The following is a 20,368-nucleotide window of genomic DNA, read 5'->3' as shown; positions in this document are numbered from 1 at the left end:
AAAAGAATATTCTTTTTTTTAAGTGCTTTCCTCTTTGATAGATGAAAATTATACCTCATTTTAATTTGCATTTCTTTCATTGTTAACTAGGTCACATAGTTCTTCAAATGTTTAGAAGTCATTTGCACTTCTTTTGTATTGTTTATTTCCTTTGCTTATTTATCTCTTTGATTTTTTTAAATGAACTCATTTCCTCTTACCATATTTATTGCCAGTTTTTTTTCCACAGTGTGTTGATCACCTTTTAATTTGGTTTGAGTTTTATCGTGTAAAAATTTAAAATGTTTACATAGTTACATTTTTGTCAGTATTATTCTTGTGACTTCATTGCTTTTGAGTTTAGAAAACCCTGTAACACCTAGACATCCAGTACATTTCTTCTAGTTTTGTTTTTTTTTAAATAAAAAAATCTAACATTGGTGAGGAAAATTTAACCTGTTTTCATATTTGTTTATTCTTTTGATTTTTTAGGTTGGCTGTGGTGCTGGAAATAGTGTTTTTCCAATTTTGAACACTTTACAGTGAGTTTTAAAGTTTTTTCCTACAAAATTTTATGTATATATGGGGCGTTAAGAAATTCTGGAAAAATTGTCATATGTATGCCAGTAGCATTCTTGCTCTCATATAAACAATGACTAAAGCAAGTTTCAAAAGAATTGCCTTAGTCTTAGTGTCTAATTTTATGTGAACTAGGAATTACTCTGAAAAGAGTGTTTCACAGACATGGGTTTGAAATAATTTTTTTAAGCTTATGTGTGCGTGGATGAGAGAATAAGAAAAGACCAAGAGATTTGACCCTTCCACTAAGCTGTGGATCGCTTAACTTCAGAGATCTCTTTGCTTCTCCAGGTATGCAGGTGCCATTTTACACAGAATTGAATTTAAAGTTTATACTTTTGGGGATCCCTGGGTGGCTCAGCGGTTTAGCTCCTGCCTTTGGGCCAGGGCGTGGTCCTGGAGTCCCAGGATCGAGCCCCACATCGGGCTCCTGGCATGGAGCCTGCTTCTCCCAATGCCCATGTCTCTGCCTCTCTCTCTCTCCCTCTCTCTCTCTGTCTATCATGAATATATAAATTTTAAAAAATCTTTAAAAAAATAAATAAAATAAAACTTCTACTTTAACCCTCATTTTATTTTCTTATTACTTCTGGAGCCACACCCAGAATAAGACCTCCCTTTGTCAAGTGATTGTCTCTAGACTTGAAATTGTTTAGCAGTAATAGCCACTAACCCTAAGACAAAAAGGTAGACATAGATGTTAGGGGCAGAGATGCTCTGATATGCCTTTCCTGCTCACCGCCTCACTTATGTGTTATAGTATATCCATGATGAAGACACTCCTCACAAAGCTTTTTAGCACCTTTTACCTATGGATGGTCTTTATAGTTTACACAATAGCTTTCACATTATTTGCCCTTTATAAAACGGACATAAGCACATTGCAGAACATTTCCATGGGGGGGCGGGAATCACCCATCATCGCCACCATCCTACACATAGCTGCTGTCAGCATTTTTGTTATAATTCCTTTCAGTCTTTTCTCTGTGTGTATTTTAAATTTTAATGATGCTATTTTTTAGCTTTTCCTTGTGAAAATGTAAAAGCATACAGAAAAGAGTAACACAATGGATTCTTATATACCTACCACTTCAATTTAACAGTTAACATAATGCCAACATCATGACATCAGTACATTCTTCATTACTATTCTAAACCTAATGTAATAATAGTGATTTCCTGATACCATTAGATTACCAGCTAAGTGGCCAGGCAGACATGATGGTGGCCAATTTGCAGTTCTGAATGACCTTTCTCTTTTTGTATTTATTTTCTTTGTTTTCCTTTTTCCCCATTTCTGGGCCAATATTCCCTGTTCTTTATTACCACATAGCCAGTTTCCTTCACCCCAGTAACTTCAGAGCTTACAATAACACATAAATTGATGACTTTGGCAATTAATAATGTATTACTTTATGACTCATCTCAAGGTATTATTTAATGTGTCATTTAAGTCTTGTCTCTCCAACCATGGTATGTATTCCTTGAAGTAGAAAGCATATTTTATTTTACCCTAATCTGATTTTCCAGGTGGCTTAAAAGTATAATACAGTTGGTTAGAGCTCAATACATATGGACTCGTATCTCTGAATTCCCATTTGTCAGTTATATTTTTCCCTCTTTACTTTTTCCTCCCAACTAATAATTGCAAGCTCTTGCTTCCTCCCTTATACTTCTTGGCTCTGTCTTTTTTAAAAAATCAATGTAGCTTGATAACCTAAGATAATTAATTCATCTTTAAGAGGCAACCAGTGATTAGCTTTCCAAAGGGAGAATTAGACTTTTTCCCTATCTAAGAAATTATGTTTTATTACTTTCAGAGAGTATAGGATGAATGTTTTACATTTTCAGAATATTTTACCATAATTAGACCTCTTGAATTGAGAGGTCATATCATTCTCCAAGGATCATTTAATGCTTAAGCCCCCTACCAAGAGAGGGCTGGGTGGTGTGGTCGTAGTAGTGGTATTTACACCTGCTTACTGGGAGAAGGGCCAAGGCTGTCAGCTGATTTTACAGAACAGCTTTGGAAAGTCATTGAGTGGTCACAAGACTTCATCTTGGGCTGTGATGCAGTGGGAATTCAGTCTCAGAGGTCATACTGCCGTACTAGTAGAACACATGGCAGATGGTACATGCTTTCCTTTAGCTACTAGACTGTTCCATCTCTTGTGGCTGTTTAGTAACCACTCCCCAAAGGTTAACTGCATACTTTTATAATGAGCTAGATGTGCCAGTGTCCAAATTCGTTTTTATAGAACCATGATATGTTCTTAAGTTTTTAAGTTCCTAGAAGGCAGAGGCAGATCTTCCAAAAAAATAAATAATAAAAAATAAATAATAATAATAATAATGTAAAAATAATAATAGCAATAGCAACAAATATAATAATGACTAATATTTGTTAGGTGCCTACTCTGAGTTATGCATCTTTCCGGAAACATATGAATCTCTTCAATCCTCATAATGACCTTAGATTCCATAGTTATCTCTGCTTGATGATGAAGAAACAGAATTACAGAGAAATTAAGTAACTATTCCAGGGTCTTAAAACTGAGCAGGAGAGCCAGGATTCAAACCATAGGCAGTTCGGTTCCAGAGCCCTTGCCCTTAGCCATATCACATGGGGCTATGCATCTAAGTGCTTATTGAGAACATTTGAAACGTATGCAATCACCCAGCAAGTTAGGAGTCACGAATATATGGATTTTGTAGGAAACAATAGGGGTATAGGCTGCAGTAAAGCACTGTTTTTTTTATGGGACAGATGAAGAAGATAAGCAGTGCAAGTCATAACCAAATCCTATATATCATATTTTAACTGATCTTAAATTGAATGCAAATCCCAAATGCCACAGCATGAGTGCATTGTATGTGAATATAGTATCCATCAATGAGGAGCAATTCAAGAGTATAATCTAAGCTTGGATGGGATTTTATTTGTGGAATATATATTTGTTCTTGTATTTCATATTCATTTAGTAGTCCTCCTTACTTGAAATGTCTCCTGAATCAAATTAGAACTTCTAATTATATGTTTCAAGGCCCACTTGTACATCCTGCTATGAGCTCCTGGGATCAACTCTGCTTCTCATCCCTAGCATATAACTTCCATCTCTAAGTCCTTATACCATTTATCCTTCTACCCACTCAGCAATGCTATTCCCCTTCTTCAAAATTCTTAAGACTTACACTTCAGGAACTCTGCTCTATCCACAACACTCTAGAAGCTATATAAAACCAATCATGTCCCCAGCTAGGACCATAGTTATAATTATTGTTTAATGACATACCAATCTCTTTCTGTGATCCAGACATGGTACTAAGTAACATGATGCAAAGTTTATTTGATACCAGCATACGAGGGATAATCAAGAAGAGTACTGGCCCGCATAATTCAAAGTATATTTGTGCCCATGAGTCACCATGGTCCAGACGTTGTTACTGAATTTCAGGTAAAGGCTAAACAGAACCTGTGTAAGTTTAGTGGAGGCCAATTAAAACTACTCAAGACTTTCATATGCATAAACAGCCCCTGCCAAAAAATGACTCGCTTTATTTACATTTGCAAATAAAACAACTAAGTCTTAGAGAGGTTAAGTCAGTTAATAAATGGCAAATTCAGGATTTAAACACAGGTCTATTTGGTTCCAAAATTTATACTCTTACTATTTTATTAGACAATTTCATTTACTACCTTGTATTCTAATGCTTGGTACAAACATGAAGCTTAATAAATGTTTGACAATAACTGGAAAAGATAACTAAGAATTATTATATTAGTGTCTTATTCTTTTTTAGAAGTTGTATTTACATACTATTAAATATATATATATTTATATATATATTCTTATTCCTTTAGGGGCATCAGAGCCTCTGTGAGAGACCCAAGAGCCAAATGAGTTATATGCATAAAAAGGGGAATAGGGGAGCATCAAGGACACAGGGGTCTGAGAGTCCTTGCACAAAGGCAGAACTTGACTAAGCTATGAGGAGCTGCAGGCCTTGCTGGCTGGAAGCACAGAAGAAAGACTGCGGGAGGTAGGGGGAGCAGGAGGAAGATGGAGCAGTGATAATGGACAGCTTTGGAGGTTTCCAATGTGAGAGTAAGGCAGGTCCTTCAAAACCAGGACAGGAATTTTAAAGTTACCCTGTAGTTAATGGTAAGTATTTGAGACAATACTGTTTCAGAAGCAGCATGAAGGCACCCAAATACCATTATAGAGGACAATATCTAAAAAAGAAGAAATAACAAGCCAGGTGTCATCCAAAATTCTATTAAAGAAATGCTTAACAAGTTCAAGCCTACAGTTTCCTTTCATCTGTAACCTGAGCATATATGAATCCTAGATTTAAAAATTGTTTCCATTTTCATAGGGATGCTCCTGAGTCCTTTCTTTATTGTTGTGATTTTGCTTCTGGAGCTGTGGAACTAGTAAAGGTATGCCTCATATTTTCTTTAAAGGGAACCATGTAAAAAAATAAAAATAAAAATAAATAAAGGGAACCACGTAAGGATCTAATTCATTTGCTGCTGAAGTGGTATTTTTGAAATGTTTCAGATGTTCTCTGTGACCATTTTTAACTGAGTTCTTACTATTTCTGGGAATCATATAATCAGCTGGTGCCTAAGATATCACCCTAAAATTTCAAATTTAAAATAAAGTTGAAGGGACAGGTATACCTAGAAGGTCAACAGCTCCTACAAGGTGATTTTTTTTTTTTTTTCTAGAGAGGGAAGAAGAGAGAGAGGGAGAGAATTTTTTTTTTTTTTTTAAGATTTACTTATTTATTAGAGAGAGAGAGAGAGAGAGAGTATGCACACAGGCTGGAGGAGGAGCAGAGGGAGAGGAAGAGAATCCCAAGCAGACTCCTTGCAGAGCGCAGAGCGCAGAGCTGGTACAGGGCTCAGTCTTACTACCCTGATATCATGACCTGAGCTGAAACTAAGAGTTGATGCTCAACCGACTGAGCCACTCAATCACTCCAGGAGAGGGAATCTTAAGCAGGCTCCATGCCTAATATGGAGCCTGACACAGGGCTTCATCTCAAGATGGGGCTTGATCTGAGGACTCTGAGATCATGACCTCAGTTGAAACCAAGAGTTGGATGCTTAACCAACTGAGCCACCCAGGTGCTCCCTATAAGGTGATCTTATTCATATTTATGTCTCTAGAGGCCTACACAGAGTCTGACACATAGTAGGCACTCATTACATTAAAAATTTTGAATTAAAAAAATTTGAGGCACCAGGTTGGCTCAGTTGGTTAATCATCTACCTTTGGCTCAGGTCGCGATCTCAGGATTCTGGGATCGACCCCACATTGGGCTTCTGGCTCAGTGGGGAGTCTGCTTCTCCCTCTCTCTCTACTTTTCCCCTCTCCACTCATGTGCTCCTCTCTCACTCTGTTCTCTTTCTCTCTAATAAATGAATAAATAATCTAAAAAAAGATGTTTAAAAAATTTGAGAATGTATATGATACAAATGTAAATTGTCTTAAACTGTTTGGAAAGCAGTGGGGAGCCTGGATTTATTTGACCAATCCCCAATAGCTAGTAAGCATTACCTTAGCAAAAAGTATTTTTAGGAGATGGAAAAGGAATAGAAATTCTGCTAACAGAAATGTATGTATAGTCAGTACATGGAACTTAATTTCTGATACTAAGAGTAATATTTATTCATGGTAGACAGTTTCTAAAATACTAAAAAGCCTAAACAGGGCAGCCCAGGTGGCTCAGCCCAGGGTGTGATCCTGGAGTCCCGGGATCAGGTCCCACATCGGGCTCCCTGCGTGGAGCCTGCTTCTCCCTCTGCCTGTGTCTCTGCCTCTATCTGTGTCTCTCATGAATAAATAAATAAAATCTTAAAAAAAAAAAAAAAGCCTAAAAAGGAAGATAAAATTCACCTATAATCACACTTCCTAAAGTCCTATGGTTAATCAAGGTTAGTATTTTGTTATGTATCCTTTTGGTGTTGTTTTGTAGGCAAATTATGTGTGTGTGAATATGTGTGTACTCTGATTTTTTTTTAAATAACAGCTTTATTGAAATATAGTTCATAACATGGAATTCACCATTTTAAAGTATACAACTCTGTGATTTTTTAGTATATTTACAGAGTTGTGCAATCATTACTGTTGCCTAGTTTTTGATTACCTAGTAAAGGATATTTGTATTTTAAGCCAAAGGAGGCATGGAATAAGCACTGGGAGAGAGAGCTGAGGACCATCTCGGTGCCTCTGAAATAACATAAGATAGGCTTCGACAATGCAGCTTGTTGACTGAAGGGCCTGCCCTACTCTACTTTTAAAACTAAAGAGGGATTGTGAAGAATATTTGTTATCGAGTCCAAGTGCTAGACTTAATTTTTTAAGACCGTTTGAAATAAACTAACAATACTGAATCTGAAATAAAGTGTATTCAAATTTACAGAGGAAAGGCATTAGAGAGAAATATAGTTTGACCTTTTTATTTTAAGAAAAATGCAAGAAGTCTGCTAACTACGGTTTTGTTTTGTTTTTCGTTTTTTTTTTTTTTTTTTTTTTTTTTTGTATTCCTTTATCATGATAGTTGCACTCATCCTATAGAGCAGCCCAGTGTTGTGCCTTTGTTCATGACGTTTGTGATGAGGGCTTACCCTTCCCTTTTCCAGATGGGATCCTGGACGTGATTCTCCTTGTCTTTGTGCTCTCTTCTATTCATCCTGACAGGTAACCGAAGACAAAAGGGCAAAGCAAATGTGTAAACCCCCTTTATCAGTCGTGGTTTTCAGAACTATTAAAAAAAAAGGCGACAATTCTTGAATTTATTACTTAGTGAACTACACTGTGTAAAACATGCAGCCTTTTAAATGCAGTTTTTTCTTTCTCCAGACTTTTAGAAAGAAACTGGTCAAACTGCTTCATTAGTGAGCTTTCTATCACTGTCAGAGTGAAGTGAGCATATTCCAGCAAGACACATACCTATTAAAAGTGACAATGCTTCAAGGAAATTACAAATTCAGAACAGCCTAATAGACTCCCAAGAGGGAAATTGTACTTGGTGATCAGAAACAAACATCTTTGATTTAGTATCTTACTGAATGTTCGTGAAGAGGTGGGCTGTGAATCTGGTTTCACACCGGTCTGTCCACAGGCTTTAAAAATTCTGTTTTAAAGAAGTCCTCCAGGGAATTAAGGGTACTCAAGATCTGCCAGATTAACCTTGGACCTTTATAATCTAAGACTGGCCTACTGCCATCATTTAAATATTTATGACTTAAATTTTTTGTTCACACAATGTTTTGAAACAGCCAACATAGCTTTTGTCCAGATAGGAAACAGAAAGAGATATTACCAGCCATTAAAATGATAGCTTGCTTAAAATTTTGCCACCTCTTATGTATCAAAGCCCCTGTGTGGTGTCAAGGGTTGTGCATTTTTAGGTTTTCTTAAAATTGGGTTTTCTACTGTGGTAGTAGATTCAGCCTCAGGAAAGTTTCTCTGCTGGCAGGTACAGACTTGACATCAACCAGTCTTTGATGAGTATGACCCTTTCTCAAAGATATTGAGTTAATATGTGCTTTTTCCTTTGCAATTAGAAATTCTCTAGGAGGGATCCCTTGGTGGTGCAGCGGTTTGGCGCCTGCCTTTGGCCCAGGGCGCGATCCTGGAGACCCAGGATCGAGTCCCACATTGGGCTCCCGGTGCATGGAGCCTGCTTCTCCCTCTGCCTATCTCTCTGCCTCTCTCTCACTGTGTGCCTATCATAAAAAAAAAAAAAAAAAAAAAAAAAAAAAATTCTCTAGGACCCTTTACAGTCCTTTTACTTTTCATTTAGAAATGAGCACTCTGGGGGAAAAAAAAAAAGAAATGAGCACTCTGTTTGTTGAAAGATAAATTAAATTTCCAAATAGATCTGAATGAAACATATTTGCACCTGATGAGATATATCACATTCCATGAAGCTACTTTTTCCTCCCAGTTTCTATTATCTATGTCTTTCTGCTAATCTGTTCAGAATATTGGCATCATCCAGGTACTGGTAAAAAGATGTCATCTATGTATTTTGTTTCATAGTTTAAAAAATGCATAGTTAAAAGGATGGAGTAGGTGGATAGAGATCAAGATTTTCTATTTGACACTTCTAACAGGAAATGTTTAAATTCCAAATAAGACCACAAAAACACTACTTGAAATTAGTTTAGATAATGTATTTTCTCATGATATGAAGTGAATGTTAAAAAGAAGGAGAAGCAGATGTCTTGGAAGACTACTGTTATCCCACAGTATGTTCATTCTATTTATTTATTATAAGATAAATTCAGATGTATCATGTCTCTAGCCACTTTCTTACCTATGTGGAAATGATCTAAAAATATGGTGAATGAGTAGAAGGAGGGCAATAATAAGTGAAAAGACAGTATCTTTAGGGTCATTTGGGACTGTGGTAGTGTATTCAGCCCCACAAAAGCTTTAGAAAAGTGGCTTTTTGCCAACTTGGAAAATCTACACACAAATGAAGGGCAAGCAGTTCTGCTAGACCTCGAGTCTGGGGATCTCAGCTTAAATGGGAATAAACCATAAGAGACTACAAAAGAAGAGCTAAATAAAATACAGTATGTTTACCACAGATCCAAGCACAGAGTAGCCAATTAATACTTTTTCTAATCTCTTCTTTTCTTTTTCCTCGCCTTCCATCTAGAGGTGGATGAAGATAGCAGAATTGGCCCTAGTAAGATAAAGAAAAGGGACCCTCTCCCATTCTTGTCCTGTCCATCTCCCCTAGCCCACTCGCACCTGCAGTTCTCAGGAACTGGTTCTGGAACTTGGCACTGAGCCAAGCAAGATTGGTTGATGAAGAAAAGCAGCTCCCCACCCTTGCCTTTACCCACAACCCCAGACTTTAAAAGATAGTTGGGTAGAAAGGATTTGCAGAGGGAGATGACAACATTTTGAAGTATCTGGCTTTTTACTTTTCTGCATTTTTGTTTCATACTTGTTTTAGTAATAATTGCAGAAAGATCTTTTTCTCCGTACATAAAACATTTATCCTGGGATCCCTGGGTGGCGCAGCGGTTTGGCTCCTGCCTTTGGCCCAGGGCGCGATCCTGGAGACCCGGGATTGAATCCCACGTCTGGCTCCCGGTGCATGGAGCCTGCTTCTCCCTCTGCCTATGTCTCTGCCTCTCTCTCTCTCTCTCTCTCTCTCTGTGACTATCATAAAAAAAAAAAAATTATCCTGAAAGTGAGTATTTTTAAGGGTTGGATATGGTTTTCTTTAATTGCCAAAGCCTAAGGCCATAAACACAGTGTGAAAGTAACCTGTAATAAAATAAACAAGGAAAAATTATTTTCTTTTTTCTCTTTCATGTACTTATGTTCCAGTTTTTTAAGAGAGCATTTCATCTAATTATGCCACCTCTTTCTGTTATATTTCTATCTTTTCATAGTTGCTTCCATTTTCTCACTATCTACTTCCTTCATAACCTGACATAAATCTGGCTTTTCACTCCTTTATTCCACTGAACAGTGTTTTAATTGGAAGGAATTTACAGATTAACTGATGCAAACTTCTCATTTTTAAAATAAAGTCTAGAAGCTTTAAGTAGCATGGATAAAACAGTGATGGCAAGGACTTAGCACACAGGCTGGCATTTACCATTCTCTGCTCAGGGTAGACACTGATAACTGATTTTGTACCCTGATTGTCATTCCCAATGAACGCTAAGAGTCCTTCTCAATCGAGCTCTGTAGGCACCCAATGTCAGTCACTCGGCATTGATATGAGATCTGAAATCTTTGCCATCTCTGACCCATAATCACACATAAGGCCATGAACGATTAACCAAAAACATTAAGTCGAGAGCAGTCACAAGGGGTCGTCTTTGACTGGTAGCCAGATGAAAAGAATAAATAATAAAAAAAGAAAGTAAAGGCTTCCCAGTATTGAGCTGGGGCTTGGAGTGTGAACAGAATTTAAATAGGCAGAAAGTAAGAAGGAGAGAATTCTTTGAGGGGAAACCACATGACCAAAGGCATGGACTGCTTCAGAGCCAAGCAAGTAACAGTTTGCCAGAAGTTGATGCTTCACATTAGGACATGATAGGAAAGATGTTGGAGAGATCCAGGCTAGTTGTATGAGATCTTTTTTTTTTTTTAATATTTTATTTATTCATGAGAGAGAAACAGAGACATAGGCAGAGGGAGACACAGGCTCCCTGCAGGTAGCCCAATGTGGGACTCAATCTTAGGACCCCAGGATCACAAGCTGAGCCAAAGGCAGATGCTCAACCACTGAGCCACCCAGGTGCCCCAGTTGTAGAAGATCTTAAGGGCCCACCTAAGAAATTGAAATTTTATCTGTGGATTAAAATCATGAACATTTTTGGGCAAAGGGATGATTTGACAGAACCATCATTTTAAGCAGAAAAATTCATGAATGATATGCAGGAAGAATTAACAGGAGGAATAATATTAAGCATGTTAGGAAGTATTCTGCTTCCAAGCCTAAGGAGGTAGCAATTTGTGCTAAAGGACTACCAAAGAGAAACAAAAGGGAGACAAAATATCAATTAAAAAAAGAAGATGGGCAGCCCTGGTGGCCCAGTGGTTTAGGGCTGCCTTCATTCAGCCCAGGGTGTGATCCTGTAGACCCCAGATTGAGTCCCATGTCAGGCTCCTTGCATGGAGCCTGCTTCTCCCTCTGCCTATGTCTCTGCCTCTCTCTTTCTCTCTGTGTCTGTCGTGAATAAATAAATAAAATCTTAAAAAAAAAAAAAAAAAAGAAGAAGAAGAAGAAGACCTAGAATTGGATGACAAATGGTTGTGGAGAGGCTACTGAAAGAAGAGGAAAAGGAAAGGGGTTAATGATATCTCTGAGGTGTAACACAATAAATGAGGATACTTTTGAACCAAATAAAGGAGAAGGAGCTAGTTTTCGAGGAAATGTGTAATCTGAGACAACTCCACCATATATTTTATCTTGCAAGGAAAATGAAGCGACTTCAGTATTTATCTGCCTTGGAACTACTGTAACTTGATATAAATACCAGGAACCATCTATGTAGTTTTGCAGTGCAGCTTTGACATATCAAGCTCTGTGAAGTCAGCACTCTGGTCATTTGGGTGATTACTACTCTAGGTCTTTTAAATCTGATCTTTACAAAAATAAATAAATAAATCTGATCTTTTAGCAAGTTGGTATCCTTTTTCCTTTCTATACAAAATATTTTTTGTTTTGTCGCCATTACATCTGCAGTTAGATTTTTTTGGCCCTATTGAGCTTTCCTTATTTTGTCTTGAAGAAGGTTAAATGTGGCATGTAAAACAAGATTTCTGCAGACCGTATCTTGCTTTGCCTTCAAAGGATGCAAGGCGTTATAAACCGACTGTCCAACTTACTGAAGCCTGGAGGAATGCTGTTATTTCGGGACTATGGAAGATATGATAAGACTCAGCTTCGTTTTAAAAGGGGTATATTTAGTTTGGAATTATTTTCATGTGTTTTAAAGAATGTCCTATTTATATTCTATGTCAAATTTTTGTTTTGTTTTAAGGGATACTAAGTTTCTCTAATCACAATTATGTTTTTTAGGGCATTGCTTATCTGAAAATTTTTATGTTCGAGGAGATGGTACCAGAGCATATTTTTTTACAAAAGGTATGCTTATCTATAAGAGAAAATAGTTAGCTGTGAAAACTCTCATTGGTGACCCTGTAACCACATTGTAACTGTTGTGCATGATAGCTTGAAAATGGCCTTTTTGTCTTTTAATCTTTTTCCAGTTGAAATTGCTTGAAAGAATCACTTGTTCATCCTTATACCCAAATGAAGGTGTAGTCTGTTCCATTTTAGAAGTACTGTTAGCCCAGATATGAAAAAAATGATAACATGCCACAGCCAGAGGAGAGAACTTGATTTTAAGAGTCCATAGAAAATTACTTATCTTTTGTCAATTTCCCTTTTTAAAAAAAGTGTTTAAATCCTTGAATGCAGAATGAATGTTTTCTGAATGATGTTATCAGAATGATGTTTTCTGCATTCAGGGATTTTCTCCAAACTAATGTGAGTACTTTTATAATTTGCCATTTGGGGTCTCTGCAACCCAACAAAACCTCAGAACAGAGGGCACCTTTAAAAATATTGAAATCTACAACCAGTAGTATTGTATATCTGTTCATGCCTGCTATGTTAAGCTGTTTATACTTGGTGTATTCCTGTGAAGTAGAAGAAATCCATTTGGTTTCACAGGTTTCCTTAACCAATTTATTCTAGGGAGTTTCTTGTATAAATGAAATTTAGATGGTCAGTCATTCCATTAATGTTCCATTGTTCCTGACTGCTCCCCTCTTGTCTACCACCATGCCCCAGTCACATATACATCTGATTGCCATTTTTGTCTCACAGGGGAAGTCCACAATATGTTCTGCAAGGCTGGGTTAGACGAGAAGCAAAATCTGGTTGATCGTCGCTTACAAGTGAATAGGAAAAAACAAGTGAAAATGCACCGAGTGTGGGTTCAAGGCAAATTCCAGAAACCATTCCACTTGACTCAAAAAACCTCCAAATTGGTGTTTTAACTTTGGCTTTCTCATGGCTGAACTATGTACCATGTTAAGGTACAAACCAGAGGATTACACAATACAAAGACTTCTATAAATCTTTCATTTTTGAAAGGACAATCAGAAGAAAAGAGAATTTGTATATCCTGCTGTTTATCATGGGTGAGCTCCTATGTTTAAGCACTTGCAAATTATTTGGAAGAGTATACTATATTCTGTGTTTTCAAAACTTAATATGCTGAAACTTGCTTGAGTTTATTATGCCTAACCATTTTGTTTGTTCTTTGAATTTTATAAGCATTCAATTAAATTACTGATATAATTCTGAGAAACCATACCCTGCTATTTTTTGGAAGCGCAAAAAAAAAACACACATTTATTTATGCATTAGTCTAACACAGTTAAACTCTCTTCCTCTCTTATCTAGTAGCAGAGAAGCAGCTCTCCTTGTTTCCCTGGCAAGCCACAAGACCTATATGAAGGTGAATTTTTTGTTTTGTTATTTTCTGTTTTCCTCAAAACTCTTTTTTTTTTTTAATTCAGAGACTAATGTCTGAAACAGAATTTTAGTTTCTCTTTCCTGTCCTAAAATTGGGGAAGTATGACCCATGCTAACATTTTCAGGCTATTTTTAGGTGTACAAGTTGTTGTAAGCTCTCTTTAAGACAACTATTATACCCAAGAAAATTCTTAAATTGTACCAATTAAAAATATATTTACTACCTTGCCTCAAAAAGGATATAAATTGGCTTGCAAATTGCACTTTGTGAAAATGGAGTTTCTGAGATTGGCTTTTCATTTGTTATACAACATACACTGAGTACTTACATTCTGCTAAATTATATGTACCAATACAATCAATAAAGACCCAACCCTGTCTTCAGAGAGCACAGATAGGATCTGGCTGGCAAAACAAAAGATGCATATCCCAAGCATCTAAATCACAATTTCAGATAATATATAAACAGGTACTTCTCAGCTAGCTTTGGTTATGAGCCACAAAAATCTGAAAGAAATGGACAATCCTTTGAAGGGCCACATTGGAAGAGTTCAGTTCCCACTGTTTTACTTTTTTGAATTGACTTAAAATTCCTTTTTCTAAAAGAATGTGATTGGTCCAACTTGAGTCACAGATTCATTTCCTGACAGTTCGGGGTAGGCCACCTTCATAGATGGTGCCACCTGAATGGATGGAGTGGAGGAATGTTCCTCAAAGGACAATGAAATATTGTTACCAAAAAAAAGGGAGGAGGGATGCTATGCTGCCCCATCACAAACAGCATGTCACATAGTGGTGGTTCCAAAGAGAGAAGTGAGCTGGTGGGAAGAAAGGGGGAAGAAGCCTTGATGTTCTGTGGAGAGGTGGGTGTCAGGCTAGTCCTTGAACATATGCCCTCTGTAGATGGGAAGAAGACAAGTCTGTTTGGTGTGGGTCCTTCCTGATGATGAATTGTGGGGAAAAGATAGGGAGGGGGTCAGCTTCTCACAGCCTTGTATAGAAGGCACATTGGGTTCTAGTCTGGAGCAATCTAAGGTTTGCTTGTTTCTGTTTTATCCTACCATAACATGTTATAAATATGTTTAGAGACATTGAGGCATCCTATATGGGACGGAATGCAGTAAGGTGGCACCATCTATGGGGGCGGCAAGGAAGACCACACATAAAGGTTTTTTGCACACACTTGCCTCGGTAGCAGTTCCTCAGAAATACAATATCAAGGTTTCTGTTTAAACATGGCATAGTCAATAAATGCAGAAGTACCTGACACTCTTTACTCAGTTGTATCTCATAATTAAAGTGTACATTTAAAAGCCAAACTAGTAATGAAAGTATTACATACAACAAGGGCAGTTAGATAAGTTAATGTTGCTATGGGAACCCCAGCAGATTTTCTTGTGTCTCAACTTAAAAATCATGGCCTAAGGTGGTTTTAAAAACAACAGAAGGTAAAATCATTCGCATATTCTCACACATGTAAATTGTACTCTCTCTCTCTCTCAGTCCTAAATAGCAGATTTAAGCCAGGCTTTTGACTGGCACAGTAAAATTCAGCTTTATGTCTTTCTATAACGTATTATAGCATGTAGTTAACCTTTAGAAACTTCAAAAATACACCAACCAAATTTGGACTGTGAGACACAAACTGGGCTCTTTTGGGCTCAGTCTAGCATAGACCTCCTATGTCACATGGCTGCTCATCAGTAGGACCTTTTCTACCAGTGTCTTCTACTTGTCTGGTCAGTCTTTCTCTTGCTTAATCCACCCAAATAGGCCCCATACTTAAAGTTTGTGGCTAGACAAAATGACTTTTGGCAGAGGGGGGAAAGAAAGAGAGAAAGACCTGATTTGGAATATTGCCTCTAGATGTTAAAAAATCATGAAGTGTTGCAAATGTATCTGCTTGGGTATTAGTTTAAAATATTTGATAACTGCATGAAATTCTAATTTTTTTCTTCATGAACATAAAGCTAGGGCCAGTTAGTTAGGTAGAGTTGATTTTTAAAAGTTCATCTTCTGAGGGAGCTGAATGTCAAAAGGACCATTTTCTTTCTAACAGAAAAAGATGTTCCTTCATCTTCTTACAATACGGAAACAATGAAATATTCTATATTAAAAATGGACCCTCCATTTTTCTCCAGTTCTAAAAGTTCACTTTTGACCATTTTCCAAATGTAAAAACTTGCACACGAAGAACTGTTTCAGAAGTTTGTAAGAAAGCCAAGGTAACAGTTTCTATTATTAAAAGTTTTGCATTTCGTATGACCATTTATCATATTGAAACACACCCAGTTAAATGTTGACTTCTGAAAAATTATTTGCCTTGCTTGACTCAGTTTTATCTCTAAATTATGAATACGTTGAGGTTTCTACCATTATGTAATCTAAATCGTTACTATACCTTTGTTTGTGAAAACTCACCCATATTTAGACTGTTAAACTTCAGGTAAGTTAAATTCTTGCCCTCACACTCTTCTGCTAAGTATTCCTATGGTTTTCCAACTCATCAGAGCCAAGTTCTGAAGCCTGAATATATCATACATTGTTACTTCTAATTGGTTTTAATGTTTATTATGCTCCTCACAAGTGCAGATTAACTTCACATTTGCATCACTAATAGACCTCTTGCTGAGCCTCAGCTCCTTCTACTTCCTGCCCCCCCCCCTTAGTCATCCATAGAGGACAGGTTGGCGTGGGTATTCCCCGCCCCCCCCAACTTGTGAAAGTGCATTGTAAATTCTAAAGCACTGAATATATGTGAGGTATTGTTATTAATAACAGCATTTACAATCTACAAGGCAGCATACAGAGTATTCCAGCAACAGAAACTTTTTCAAAGGTCTTGTGAAACCTTGTGAGAAAGACAGTAAGATGCCTCAGTCAAACAGAAAGCCTGGGTCTTAGTTCCTTTTGAACCACTTAGCTACTCTTTATTTAGCAACCAGTGCTGAGTCTTTTACACACTATATTTTTATGCGTTACATTATTACTTCCTTTAACCTTCAAATTCCTATGAATTCATTTCCCTTATGACCATTTAACAGATAAGAGTGGGGCCCTGAGATTTGGGGTAACTTGCCCAGGATGTCACCACAAATCAGTGGCAAGCCACAGTTTGGACCCACAACGGTCTGATTCCAAAACCTCTGGTCTCATCAGCACACTTTTAATTGATAGCCTCACATGCTTCTGGGAATGCTGCTGGAGGAAAGAAGAGCTCCTGAATCAAATGGAGAGTTATAGCAATGGGTAGGAGTTTGGATGAGACAGTCTACAAGGTGACAGCTCATTCTAGATCCAGTGATTCTATGAAATAAGTAAGTTCACTTGTCCACAGTTACCAACTGGGAAGGAAAAGAAGGAGAGAATGACAAAGCAAAAGCTTTCAATCAGTTCTTTTCAGCATTCTGCATATGTTTACTTCTGCTCTCACCCCACCCCCTTCAGGCTTCAGGCTTTCACTTGGCTCCCCTCCGAGCCAGCAAGCACAGCACCCATCACTTGCATACTCCTCACTTATAGGGAAAAAAAAAAAAAAGGCGGTCTGAAAAAGCCCTTAAAATGTCTTCCAAGGGATTCAGCTTTAGTATAATCTAAAATATGTGAATTCAGGGATTGTCAGTAATAAAATATGAGTGAAAACATCTTTATTTTAAAACATTGTATGTACATTAATGCCACATTAATGCCAATTCAAGCATAAAATGTTGAGCATTTCTTGGAATATGGTTTGGGATTTGAGAGGCACAAAGGTACCTGCAAGATGGCTTTGGTGTTGTTATAAATATAAATAGAAGTAAAATAACAGTTGCATCTTCATTTATAATGCATCTTATACTGTGGCTTCAAAGCTACAGAGGAGAATGAATGCCAAAATCTGTCTTCCATTAACATATGCCTTAAATGACAGGGAAGAGGTGTTGAAGACAAAATTACTTTTCCCTCTGAGTATGAATCAGCAACATACAGTAACAAGTAATAACAGTTCTGTGTATGAGTGTCTGCAGAGGGTAAGAAAAACAGCATCAAATTGAAAATGCAAGTGCACCTGCTGGAGAGGCCCAGGAGGCTGCAGAGCACAGCTCTCTTGCGTACCCTCCTGAAGTGTCTTGGAGCACCGTGACCCCAACTCTGGCAAGCCAGGTTGGCATGAGATGGATGGAGCACATTAAAACCTCCAGATGGTCAAAGAGAGCCCACCCTCAGCTGCCCCTGGAGTTGCAAGGCACTACAACTTATTCAAGAGTTTAAAACAGCAGCTTTGGATTCTGTAGTGCATGTGGCTTCACAACTGCTTAACCTTTAGTAAGGAACAGCTAGACACAGGTGAATGAATAAAAATACCCGTTAACATTTCATAAGGAGGGGAAAAAATCAATACTCGACGAACTCATGGACTTCAAATAGTCACAGATAGCGTCTAGTTAGCTGTGTCCCTGGCTTCCCAGGGATTTGTGTCTTTATTTTTTATTTTCTCCAGCAGATAGACACTAAGTTGAGCTGGCCCCCAGAGAATATATGCTTTTCTATCAGATGTTGCCTACCAAATCAAGTGAGCCATTGATTGCCTCCTAAAGAGCCCCAAACATCATTTCTCCTACTTGGGCTGATGAGTTTGGTCCAGGAAAACTGAGTTTTGTTATGCTTACACAAATTCTTTGGCAGTTTTTTCAATCCATTACTCCTTTATGTGGCACTTCCTAGCTCATTGCAGAAAAAGCAGAAATGAATTTTCTTTCTCAGTTAATCTTTATGTATTGATTATTGGTTGTTTCCAAATCATTGAGGAGTGGTACTCAGCCTTCAGGTCTTTAAGCCTTTTTCATTGGGAAAAAGAGCTAAAACTGTGTGACTTCATAAAATTAATGATGAGATGCTTGTTGAGTCATTTGCATTGGTTTGGGAGGGAGGGGTTAATGCTATGTATTTAACACAGGCAACACTATGCAGTTGCTGCCTCATTTCTCTTACCTGTCTCCCAAGGGTGACTTGTCTTCCTCCTGAGGCTGTCGTACTGAACAGAATGTTTGGTGTAAAGAATCTGATAGCTCTCCATACATCTTTAGTTATGCCCCAGTCCCTCAGGTGAGCTGAGACTGTGTCCCCTCAAGCAGCATTTGGTACTCACACTGAAAATCATCTGAAAGAGAATGGCTGAAATTGCCAGCATCACATGCTGCATTGAAGCAAGGAAATTTCTGTCTCCAAGGATAATTGCTTTTCTCATTGCTCATACTTCTTCCTCCACAGCCTTCATTTATTTTAATGTATATATTCCACTTTGACTCTCTAGAAGATATTTTTAAAGTTTTAAAAAAATCCAAATGAAAGATGAAATTCAGGATCCAGAAAAAGTATTTATTTTATTTATCCTTTCCATGAATGTATTCTTAATCAACCAGTCTTTTTGATTGTCTCTTCATTTGCAACTTTGTTTCCTAATAGAACACTTGGGCTCTGGAGATTAGTGAGACAAAGCTTCATTATAACCATCCTTGTTTTACTCCCATTTCTTATATGGTTTCTCATCCTAACTCACTCTCCAGGTGCTTCTTTCTCTTGCCAAATAGTGCAAGGAAACACTTTTGCAGATCTTTTGTTTATTTTAGAAAAAAACACTGATCCAGTCTTTCCCATTCGGGAGTGCTGCTCATTTCCTGACTGGCCTTTAAAGTTTGGCTTTAAAGTAGCAACTTGGGGATTTGTTTTCTACCCAAAGTGGAAGGAGTTGGGTACCCAGCAGCCCATGCTGGAATGAAAATTAAGTTCTACTCATTCCCTGGATAAGCAAGCTGACGTTTTCCTCATAACTTCCTCCCCATTTCTCAAAGTTTTCATGTTTAGTCATTTAGCTTTAACTTTTTAAAAGGGATTTTAATAGGGTTGTCTCTCCTCCAAGTGCTCACAGAAGCTGATCATGCGCACAGAGAAATTCTCAAAGAATAATGAATTCCCTGTTTGGTGAATTTTACCTACAATATATTGTGCTGCACAACACGTGGTAGGCTTGCCTCTCCTCTGAATTCCAGTGCCAGTTGCCTGGCCTGGTATAGATGGACCTGCAACACCAAATGAATTTGGCTTGTGCTACCTCACTTTCTAGGTCCTCAAGATTGCTGAATTAATGAAATTTTGGTTATTACCCAGTTGAACATTTTCTTATTTCGTGTAAGTTTTATAATTTTGTTGTGCTTTCTTCTCTTTGGCACATTTACATTACATTGTATCCTAGTTATGTGACTGTATCTTTACTTACGTTTATATGTGAGTGTAAATTACTTTCTGTTCATCCTACATTGGGGAATTTATTCATAATTTCTTATGAGGTCAGTAACTTTCCAAAGAGACGGGCTTTTTAAATCTGAAGCCTATACTTTTCTATATTAATGCATTTTTACATTAGATTATGTTTGGACTAGCAACATTTTTTAAAAGATTTTTTTTTTCATTTATTTGATAGAGAGCAAGAGAGAACATGAGTGGGGGGAAGGGCAAAGTGGGGTCTCCATCCCAGGACCCTGGGATCATGACCTGAGCTAAAGGCAGACACTTACCTGAGCCATCCAGGCACCCCTGGACTAGCAGAGTTGAGTGATATAAATAAAAACGCTGACTGGGGCGCCTGGGTGGCTTAGTCAGTTAAGTGATCCACACTTTGTTTCGGCTCCAGTCATCATCTCACAGTCATATGGAGTCTCCTTCAGATTCGCTCTCCTTCTCCCTCTTGCTTATACTCTGTCTCTCTCTCAAACAGATAAAATCTTTTAAA

The 20,368-nt window shown here is 37.7% G+C and overlaps 1 protein-coding gene across 20 annotated transcripts in view; it reads left to right on the top strand.

Annotated features, from left to right (window-relative positions):
* Positions 1–20,368, top strand: part of METTL8 (methyltransferase 8, methylcytidine) — a 228,344-nt gene that overhangs the window by 73,157 nt on the left and 134,819 nt on the right. For 15 of the 20 annotated variants that reach the window (XM_049106092.1, XM_049106102.1, XM_049106100.1 and 12 more), the window contains 8 exons: positions 472–521; positions 4,936–4,999; positions 7,129–7,268; positions 11,905–12,011; positions 12,133–12,198; positions 12,946–13,262; positions 13,528–13,582; positions 15,659–15,824. In XM_049106092.1, coding sequence (XP_048962049.1) covers positions 472–521; positions 4,936–4,999; positions 7,129–7,268; positions 11,905–12,011; positions 12,133–12,198; positions 12,946–13,118 — 600 coding nt within the window. In that variant the 3' untranslated portion in view covers positions 13,119–13,262; positions 13,528–13,582; positions 15,659–15,824. Of the gene's footprint in view, positions 1–471; positions 522–4,935; positions 5,000–7,128; positions 7,269–11,904; positions 12,012–12,132; positions 12,199–12,945; positions 13,423–13,527; positions 13,583–15,658; positions 17,405–20,368 lie in introns of those variants that run through there. The other 5 variants (XM_049106093.1, XM_049106094.1, XM_049106089.1 and 2 more) reach the window with 5 other exon arrangements.

This window comes from Canis lupus, chromosome 36, assembly GCF_003254725.2.
Source record: "Canis lupus dingo isolate Sandy chromosome 36, ASM325472v2, whole genome shotgun sequence".
NCBI classification, from domain to species: Eukaryota; Metazoa; Chordata; class Mammalia; order Carnivora; family Canidae; genus Canis; species Canis lupus.
This window is presented reverse-complemented; position numbering and strand designations above follow the sequence as displayed.